We start from the raw sequence: 10,938 nt of genomic DNA on the forward strand, positions 1-10,938 counted from the left end.
CTGAAATGTGTCCATCCAGTGGGGGTGTATGCTGGCAAACATTGGTGAATGTGACTCGTGTATCACAAGGCACCAACCTGAAAATCCAAGCCACCTGTGGCCAGCTCCATGCTACGTTTTCATGGTCCGCTCAACCGATGCTGGGCAAAGTGACAGCTGGAAGTCTACTGTGTGCAGCAGCTTTACTTTTCATTGGCTCTACTTTTAGTAAATTGTCCAGTGTCTGTCAATTTGTGGGACTCGGTTCCTTTCTAAAACGCAGTACTACAAATATCCACGAGAATATTTATTCCCTGCTATTAGTGAAGCTTGGAAAATTGAACATATGTCAATTGAAAGAACATTCTCTGACAAACGGTTCAGGCTAGATGGCGATGGATAGAGCGACAGCCCTGGATTTTCAGCAAAGTACTGCCCATACCCCTTTCAGGGCATGGAAACAAAATAAATTTTGAGTTTGTGGGTCGCGCAGGTGTCCAAATGTAAATCCTCAGTTACCATGGAGAAACATGGTTTTATAAAATCCCTGGAAGATCTCCCATCGAGGGGAGTGCAAATAGTCCTCATAGCCACCTACAGACATGTTTCAATAGCCAAGGCCATGCAAGAGCAGCTTCCAAACATTCACCTTCAATTTGATGTAAGGCACTTTGCCAAATCAATCAAAAAATTCACAGCTGCTGGTAAAAAAATAAAAAAGGTTCTGAAAATATTTTACAGTGGTCCCAGTCTTTGAGCAACCATCTTTGGTGGAGCTCCAAAACTGTGGTGGGTCTGTGGAAATTCTACTAGAAAAATGGCACTCATTAATGCACTACTGTTCCAATGTTCACTCTTGGACAGAAAACCTACATTTTCACCAATGCGCACATGGACCTTTATCGGAGGAGCAGGAATGCAAGAAGAAGCGGTTGGTCCCATCTTCACCTCCACACAAAGCTCTTGAGAAGATCGTGTTGGATAAAACTCTATCAAGAAATCTGAAGGGACTCAAAGAATTCTGTGATACAGGAGATTTGGAGGTGTTCCACATTATGTGCTTAACGCATAGGCCCAAGAGATTGCATTTCGACAGACGGGATGCAATATCGAACATTACTAGCGGTATTAGCGCACAACGGGAATGCAGGGAGAGAACAATCGAGGACTGCAGGAAACGGATGCTTCGTTACACAAAGGCCTTTACAAAAAGAAGCAAAAAAATAGGTGGTGAAGCCAATGTACCAGGGAATGGAATTCGATTTTGTGAAAGGTCTCACTTCGACTGTGTTCGTACATACATACTCATGGAATCAATTTTGTTCTTAGGACACATACATTGACACAAAACATTGCAAACGTGCCCTGTCCACCGAAAGCAGACCTCGTGGAACAGTTCACTTCCCGGTTCAAATGATAGCAGCTATTTATTTGTTCAACAATGTTTATATAAAGTGTCCAAATAAAGCATCCAAATTGTCTTTTGAAATGTATCCTCTTTGTCAATTCTTTTTGCAAGAAGTGCCTTTTGCAGGATGCCATACAGTGTACCGCTGTGCTTTCACACTTCCCGCTTTCATCAAGCTCTTGTGGGTCCTTCACTGATCGGGGGAGGGTCCGATGGATATCAGCATGAAAGCAACTTTGGGGTTCTGCAGTTGCCTTACCAAGCACGTGTCCAAATAGCTGAATAAATACACATCCCACAAAGGAATGAGACCTAGGCTAGATAAGAAACTTGGCAAGAACTACTGACTGTAAGCAAAACACATGAAAGGGGGTTGTTGGTGAGAAATAGGTGCATTCTGACCTATATAATTTTATGGGGCATGTGTTAGGGGTCATTTCTATCGGATGCCTTGTCAGAGGGGCCGATCTGATTTGAGGCTTTCAAAATCTTACGATTTCAAAGGCAGTGGGGACAGGCGTCAGTGTTACCAAAATATATGACCGATCCCGATTAGGTATATTGGAGATGGTGCGGGGGTAGGGTCTGGGGACCTGATGCGTTCAAAGGGAACAGGGGTCATGGGTTCAGGGGACGCGGCCTGGCAGGAGGGGGGGTTGGAGATGGCATGAGTCAGTGAGCAGAGACGGATTGTGCACTAAGGTTAGAGCAGGGCTTGCTCTGACATTCACGTACGAGCAGTTTGTCAGGGTCTGAGACTCGCAAAAATGATTAGCTGCATTGCCGTGAGAACAGGAGACTGGCTGAGCTGACAGGTGGTGGGGGCTGGCTGTGCAGGGCGCTGAGAGAGTGAGCAGTTCAACAGAGGGACTCTAAAAATAAGGCATTCGGAAGTAAACTGTTTTCATTAAAAAAAGTTAATCACTAGAAATTTCGCACGGCATTGGTGGATGCCAGCAAAGTTTGTTTTTCAAAAATATATTTCAAATGCCATGTTGGTCTGCAGGGCTATTCGCTCCCATGGGAGTGAAGGTCACTACATTTGAATTTTGCTTGTGAGCTGTGTAAAGCCACGCATCCTACATAGTATAAGGTTCGATTGTTTTTCGTCCTTGGAAGAAAGGGAGGATTCGGAATGGAATGAAGGGAGGTGTATAATACCGTCAAATATGATAAGGTTTACCATTCCAAAACTGGACAAAGGAACATGCAATTTCATTTTATGAAAATGTGTCGATCTGAACGGACACTCTGCGTTACGCAGAGAGAATGGAAATGCCAAATTTTAAGTTTTACTGTAGACAAGTTTATAAACGAACGATTCCATTAAAATGCTGTCTATGTGTTCCTCGAATTCTTTCATCAGCTTCTACATCCCATTGCGAGCTAAACATACTCCACAGCACTAACCTCTCAAGCACATAGTAGACTGCAACTGCGCTGTAAGGGTAAGGTCCTGTCGGTCTGATATAATGTACTCAATCCACAACAAATAATTTGTGCCAAGAATTGTAATCCAGTATGGCGACATCTCTGCCTACGTGTAGTTAGTGCACTTCTTCAAGGAATAGAACACGCCGACAATAAGACTATCAATACACGGCGCAGTGGTCGTTTGGGGCATCATTTTAGCAGCTTTAAATCAGTAAACTAAAAATTCTAAAAAGGCCTATCGTAGGAGAAACGAGCACTGTGTGCACCGTATATGAATCTGCCATGCGACTGGCTTGGAATTCTACTTGCTTTCCCCTGAAATGAAATAAAAAATAGCAACACTACTGAGTCAACACTAAATGAACACTGGCATAATGCAAAGCAAGCAAGATGCTTTCTAGCGTTAATTGCCCTGTGTGAATATTGTACAAGTGCCGAGGATACCGTACGACAACCTGCCAGAGGGCAACTTTCCAAAGCAAGCATGGCCACTCCCTCGCCTGGGCCCGCCCTGACAATCCCACACACAGCCCGTCCAGTGCACTAGCGAATACAATGTGAGGAAAGGTGGATAATTATAATGGGGAACAGATAGGTTCGTGAGTGTGCCTACATTTTGCCCCTTCAAGGCCCAGGTGCATGGCGGAGAGGAGGGGGGTTCCCTGTCACAGGGACAATTCAATGATGTCACTCACTGTCCAGTGCTGTTAGGGGTCGGGAGGATGAGCGTTAATGACAGCGGATGACAGTGTATATCAGGCTGTCACAACTTTCCAAAGTAGATCACTGCAAAACTATAGCATTTCTAGACTGTCACGGACGGAGTGGGCTCAGTGTGTGTTTAAGGGGGGCGTGTCCCTTTCTTGATGTGTGACAGCAAGGTGTGGGTGGGCTCTCCGCCCTGCCCATCGTCAAGTGTGCTCCTGGAAAAGGGCTAGAAACTGTGGGATAGGTTGGTAACACTGCAGGAAGTGTTCCACATGTCCATATAGGAGATGCCCTCACCTGAAGTCCTTGTCGCTGGATGTCATCTTCTCCAGGAGGTTGGAGATGTGGTACGAGGCGCTTGCCATGTTGCTGCCGGGGGTGGGGACACACACAGGTGGCTGCAGATTCCTCGGTGGCTTAATGTTGTCCTGCTTGGTCTAATGAAATCTGCCAATTGTTGTCCACCTTGCCCAGATCCCGTGTTCCAATGACTGTCTCAGCCCGGGCCCCCTGTGCGCGAGCGGCCCGCTGTTGGAGGCAGGGCCCTGGGGGCTTCTGGCAGCTAGGCCAGCCCGCCCTCCCCGTGCTGTCAGAGTAGCTTTGGCCCTGCCTCTCACCCGGAGGGGAGGGAGGCAAGGGGGCTCGCAGTGGGCAGAACAGTACTTTCACCCCCGCCACAGTTTTCGTCGGTTCCCGGATCCTTCAAACAGTTCAGACAAGAAAAAAAAAACGAGCCCAGGAGCAGCAGAGGGAGGGGCTCGCGCACAACGCTCCGACGAAATGGGTCAAAGTTCACGTAACGTGCGCGCGCACGCTCCCTCTGCGGTTGTTGGAAGCGACGGCGCTTACAATTGGCTATACCATCTCACCGCCAGAAGAACATTCAATTTTGATTGGGTCGCGGAGCCTTTCAGTTTGTTGAGGCCCTACTCGCGTGTCAATTTTCGCGGACATAGAAAAGGGACAAATACAATTGCTGTTTCCAATTGGCTAGTCGATGAAATAGAAAAAGGACTAAACCGCAGACATCAGAAAGCCCCTTTCTCAAATAGCGTTAGCCTTTTGCTGCATGGGTGTCTTACAAATTATTTTGGATGTTTTACTTCATAAAGTTTGATTGTATTTTCAACTGAGATTCCAGTAGACATTACATATCTAATGCCAAGGCCCTCACAGAAGGAGACTATATGTCAAAGTAAGAAAGTATGTAAGGAAGGCTGCAGGTACACAGGAGGAGCGAATATAGTATGAAATGCATAGAAAAAAAGAACCCATTAATGATAATCACTTAAACAGAGAGAGGCTCTTTTACATAGTGCGGTGTTGTGTAATGATAATGATGTGTTTATTTATATAGTGCCTTAATTCAATGTGATAAGGAGGAAAACATGGTTAGATGGCTGCTTTTATTGACTGGCTGCACAGCACAGCAATTCTATGTCAAGACCGGAGGCTCGGATTATGCTTAACTCTTCATCTTTACTGTCAGCAGCAAAGAAAACAACATGTACAATAGCATACAAAAGCCAAGAAAAAACTACAATAACCATGAGGTTTTTCGGATTTTGTAGTCCATCCCTATAGGCCCTTAAACTGACCACATGTTCCCAACAACCAATAAACAAATAACAGTCCTCTCAAAACCCTTGTCCTTCCTTTATTCTCCCTCTTTCTTTGCTGCTCGCCACCGAATTAAGTACCCTTTTTTCTTATTACATATGAAAACGTGTGTGTGTACTGAGAGTGTATTTAAACTATACGTTGGTAATTATCGTGCCTGCAGGCGGAGCATATCCGCTACATTCACGGTTTACTGAAGTTGCGGGCGCGACGGGGCTGGGGCACCAGCGACCGCAACTTCGCAAACCCGTCAGAGAGGGCACTGCGGTACGGAAGAAGGAGCGCGACGGGACCGCGTAGTTCCGGCGCTCACTTCTTCCGTGCCGAGTTATATTGAGAGGAGTTAGTGTCGGTGATTTGCTCATTCAATTCTTTTTCGAATCACAATTGGATTCAATATCATTACGCACCGTTCATGAGAACGTAGCGTAGCGGCCTGTGTGTCAGGAACACTACAGCGCCCCTGCAGGCAATCGGTAATACCGCAGTCATACGGGCACAGTCCCAGGTAAAACCTGTTATTGGATATAACATACCTGTATATATATTATATACTCAGAACCAGGGAATTAAATTTATATTTTCTTTTGGACATATTTTTACTCTCTGTACTGAGAGAGTGATAATCCCTGGTATACAAATATAACATTATTATTACTATTTGCTTTCCCCGGGGCCTGAGACTAATGAGTTCCTCCAGTGATGAAGGGAAGGCTAGTGTTAGCCAAAAGAGGAGCCACATGGCCATGACAGACGTCCTACACAAAGCCCTGGGGGCTTCATTGGGACATGATCCTCAGCAGAGAGCGCTGATGGAGGATTGGCTCTGTTTTTCTCAGGGCCGGGAGGAGGTCAAGAGTTTGAAAGCTCGAATGAAATCCAAAGGGGGCAGTAAAGCAGCCCGTAGGGCGGAGAAAGCCCACACCCCCCCGGGCACTCCACCAGAGAAAGGTGGAAAGAGGAAAAGAAAAGGTAAAGCGGTGCCTAGCAGGGGACGAGAATCATCTCATACCTCAGATGAGAGTGAGAAAGAGTGGGAGGAGGAGTACCCTGAAGAGGAGGAAGTGCTATCGATATCCTCTTCAGGTGAAGAAAGCCATGAGGCGATAAAGAAAAGGAAAAATGAGGAGACTGAGGGGGGCGGTGCGGATGATGAGGATTTCGATCCGGAGGCACTGATTCATCCCAGATCGTCAGAATGGGAACCCCCCAAAAGAATTGCGTCATATTTAAAGAAACGCCTGAGGCCGCCGCTAGCCAAAGAGGCTAGAAGCAAAATGAGGGCAGAATGCCCAAGACCACTCCTCCCTGAAGGGGCAGCTGATACGCCAGTGATTGACAAAAAAATAATTACCTTTATGGGTAAATTCACAAAAGATGTGAGGAAAGGGCTTGATAGATCCTGGCGATCCTGTCAGGATAAGATGCTTGATGTGACAGGACCCCTCACTAAGATCCTCCAGATGGGTGAGGACGCGAAAATAAAAGGGGAACCGATAGACCCGACAATCCTCATAGGTTGGGCCCAAAGAGCGATATGCATGTTGGGTAATGCAAATCATGCCATAACCACCGAAAGGAGGAGATCTTTGTTGGTCAAGATCGACCCAAAATTGAGTGAGTTAGCATCTTCTGACTCAGCTTTGTCAGCTAAAGGAAAGCTATTTGGAGACTCCTTCATCAAGGAGCTCACCAGATTTGTGAACTCCTATGCAGCCTTGGATAAGGCGCAAGCATCGTTGAAGAGAGTTTTTGGGAGACAGGTTTTTGGACGGGCCAGCAGAGGTAGGGGTCGCTCGGCTGGCGGTACCATTTCAACCGATCCTTTCAAGATAGAACAAATTGGCGCGATCAAGAAGAGCGCAGACAAACACCTTTTTTCCCATCGAGGAGTAGAGGAAGAGGCAGAATCTGGCGAGGGGAGCGTCAGCAAAATAACACAGGTGAGATTGCCTTGTACAAGTACGGTGACCCTAGAGGTAGGGGGGAGGACTGCTCAATTTTTGAAAAATTGGTTAGACATTTCAGGGGATCCCTGGGTGATTCAGACTGTTCAAGGTTTTTATATAGATTTTATAGAAACTCCTTATCAGAGGGAACCGCCAAGAGGTTTAGAAATGAACAGCGAAGACAAGGCCTTACTGGAAAAAGAGTTACAGGCTTTACGAATCAAACGGGCTATTCGACCCGCGACGGTTCAGGTAGGAGGTTACATAAGCAATATGTTCATAGTAAAAGGAAGACACAAGACAAGACCAATCATAAATCTGAGAGGCCTAAACGGTTATGTGGTATACAGACATTTCAAGATGGAAGGGATACATCTGTTGAGAGATACTCTTATTCAGGGAGATTGGTTGGCCAGAATAGATTTGAAAGATGCTTACCTGACCATTCCCATCGCAGAAGAGCACTGCAAATTTCTAAGGTTCGTCTGGGAAGGAACGATTTGGGAATTTCGATGTCTACCCTTCGGCCTGGCATCAGCACCGTGGTGTTTCACAAAGATGCTGAAACCCGTGGTGTCTCATCTCAGAGCTCAGGGGATAAGACTGATTATCTATCTAGACGACATTTGCCTGATGTGTCAAGAGAAGGGATTGTTGATAGAACAGATTCAGATAACTATAGAGGTGTTAGAGAATCTGGGTTTCCGAATAAATTGGGAAAAGTCCAATATAATCCCTGTACAGTCAATAGAATTTCTGGGTTTCATTGTGGATTCGTTACAGGGAACTCTCAGTTTACCTATTGTCAAGGTGAACGACATCAAGTAACAACTGAGACATACTCTAGCGAGAGGCGAGATGTCGTTGAGGGACATAGCGAGATTGGTGGGCCGACTAGCGGCATCAATTCAAGCGATTTTCCCAGGGCCTCTGCATTACAGGGCACTCCAGAGGTTGAAGATATCTCACCTCAGGAGGGGCGTTTCTTACGAATCAAGAGTGAATATTTCACAGGATGTGAGAGAGGAGCTAGAATGGTGGCTCCTTCATATGGATGCATGGAACGGGAGAGCTATATTTGGTTCATCCCCGGACCTCATTATCGAGTCCGACGCCAGCAGATGGGGCTGGGGAGCCCGATGTGGGAACGTGTCCACAGGTGGCAGGTGGTCGGACCAGGAGACGCGACTCCACATAAACTGCCTGGAGTTGTTGGCAGGGTCCTTTGCAGTGAGATGCTGGACTCAGGAGAAAGCACATTGTTGCGTCCTACTGAAGATGGACAATGTATCCGCAGTCAGGGACATCAACAGACTGGGGGGGACGAGGTCCAAGTTATTGGCGGAATTGGCAAAAGAATTTTGGGAACTCTGTCTAGAGAGGAGAGATTCGGTGACGGCGGAGTATCTGCCGGGACAGATGAACGAGGTGGCCGATTGGAACTCGAGATACCTCAGAGATGCCAGCGATTGGAAGCTGGACGAGGTGGTGTTCCAAGAAATTATGACACAGTGGGGTCCTTGTCAGATCGATCTGTTTGCTTCGAGGTTGAACAGACAGCTTCCTCGGTTCTTCAGCTGGAGGCCGGATCCGGAAGCGGAAGCGACAGACGCCTTCCTACAACCCTGGGAACATCAGAGAAATTATGCGTTCCCTCCCTTTTCAATGATAGCGAGGACGTTGGCACAGGTGAGACATCAAAAAGCATCCATAATTCTAATCACGCCAGACTGGAAGGGACAGGTGTGGTTTCCCAGTTTGTTAGAACTGGCATACCACAACCCAGTACTTCTACCAGACACAGAATTTATCATTCGAGATCCCAGAGGGGGCAGTCATCCACTGGTGAGGTCAGGAGGACTCAAGTTAGTGGCTTGGGCGATTTCAGGAGATCTTGGGCTATGCCAGGTTTATCGAATGAAGCTGAAAACATCAATAATGAATCATGGGCCCCAGGGACTCACAAAGCTTATAGATCAGCATGGGATAAATGGTATAGCTGGTGTATGGAAAGGGATATTCATCCCGATAGAGCAGATGTGGTACATGACACCAATTTTTTAGCTCAGATGGCTGTGCAGGGCAAGGCTTACAGAACGATCAATACAGCCAGGTCAGCGATATCTGCGGGACACCCTAGAGTAGAGGGTAGAGCGATTGGAGAACACCCGTTGATTTGTAGATTGTTAAGAGGAATAAAGATGTTGAGACCAACTAGTGTTAAATATAACCAGTTGTGGGATGTAGATAAAGTTTTGAAACTGTTTTTATCTTGGCCAGATAATCAAGACTTATCCCGGAAAGCGATTTCCGGCAAATTATCTATGCTTTTATGTCTGTTGGCATTTAAGAGATCTTCTGATGTGAGAGTGTTGGAGATTGACAGGAAGAGTATATCTCCGAATGGAGTGACTTTTCTTATAACGAAAAGGACCAAAACAGGTTTGAGATCTATTTCCTATGAATCTTTTCCGGATCAACCAAAATTGTGTCCAGTCAAAGTGTATAGAATAGAAGTTTACGAGGATATGACGAGGGATTTTAGACCTCCAGGTGTGTCGCAATTGTTGATAGCGATTTGCAAACCCTATAAAGCAGTGGTACCGGCCACTATCGCTAGATGGCTTAGATGGGTGATGGTTCAAGCGGGCATAGATGTTGAGAGATATGGCGCCCATTCAGCTAGAGGAGCGATGGCGACTAAAGCTTATAACATAGGAGCTAGGATAGAAGTTATTATGAGAGCTGCAGATTGGTCGAATGAGTCGACATTTAAAACTTTCTATTTTAAACCCATGGAAAGTGTGTCATCGTTGGTGGTAAGTAAGCTTTGAACAAGCATAATCCGAGCCTCTAGTCTTGACATAGAATTCAGATTTTCCACACATTCGTTACAGAAAGTCATAATTCTATTAAAGACACGGAGGCGAAGGATTATCCCACCCTACCAATCGTATGAGATTTAATTGATATGCATCATGTTGTGTTTACATATGTACTGTTTATGATAAAATATTTCATGATTGATAATATTGCTTGATGAGACGGTAGTAATGTTCTGATGCATACGTTTGCCCACCCTTAATTTTAGTCTATAGTCACCTTTTACCTGATTTATTTTGTAGGAGGAGCGACGGATAACAAACAAACCGGAGTTTGATGCAAGACATGGATAAAGTTGAAGATGTACTGAACACACCCTCGCAGGATCAAAGAAAGAGGGAGAATAAAGGAAGGACAAGGGTTTTGAGAGGACTGTTATTTGTTTATTGGTTGTTGGGATCACGTGGTCAGTTTAAGGGCCTATAGGGATGGACTACAAAATCCGAAAAACCTCATGGTTATTGTAGTTTTTTCTTGGCTTTGTATGCTATTGTACATGTTGTTTTCTTTGCTGCTGACAGTAAAGATGAAGAGTTAAGCATAATCCTTCGCCTCTGTGTCTTTAATAGAATTATGACTTTCTGTAACAAATGTGTGGAAAATCTGAACTATACACACAGAGCAGTTCACTCACTGCTATCAAGTCTATACTGTCTTTGGGAACAGCAGATCTTATGATGGGGATAGATTGTTCTCTCTCTTACATTGCCAGCATAGGAGCGCCAGTAGGTCCTTCCTCCTCGGTGCCCGCACAGGAGATTCCCCTACCTGTCTTGCCTGTGTTTCTCACTGCGAGCGTCAAGCGAGAACTCGGCACTCCAAGTCTCACAAGTACACTGTACATACCTCCCTTTGCTGAACATGTCGAAATGACACTACAAAGTCATTATACTTCACTGTTCTCCGATAACATGTCGAAATGACACTACAAAGTCATTATACTTCACTGTTCTCCGA

At 45.7% G+C, this 10,938-nt stretch overlaps 1 protein-coding gene across 1 annotated transcript in view; it reads right to left on the reverse strand.

Moving 5' to 3' along the window:
- Positions 1-4,310, reverse strand: part of CAND1 (cullin associated and neddylation dissociated 1) — a 769,151-nt gene extending 764,841 nt beyond the window's left edge. The window contains exon 1 of the mRNA XM_069629730.1: positions 3,827-4,310. Within this exon, the coding sequence (XP_069485831.1) occupies positions 3,827-3,894 (68 nt within the window). The 5' untranslated portion in view covers positions 3,895-4,310. The remainder of the gene's footprint in view (positions 1-3,826) is intronic.
- Between the last annotated feature and the right edge of the window lie 6,628 nt (positions 4,311-10,938).

Source organism: Ambystoma mexicanum, chromosome 12, assembly GCF_040938575.1.
Source record: "Ambystoma mexicanum isolate Mex_15411 chromosome 12, UKY_AmexF1_1, whole genome shotgun sequence".
In the NCBI taxonomy this organism is placed as follows: domain Eukaryota; kingdom Metazoa; phylum Chordata; class Amphibia; order Caudata; family Ambystomatidae; genus Ambystoma; species Ambystoma mexicanum.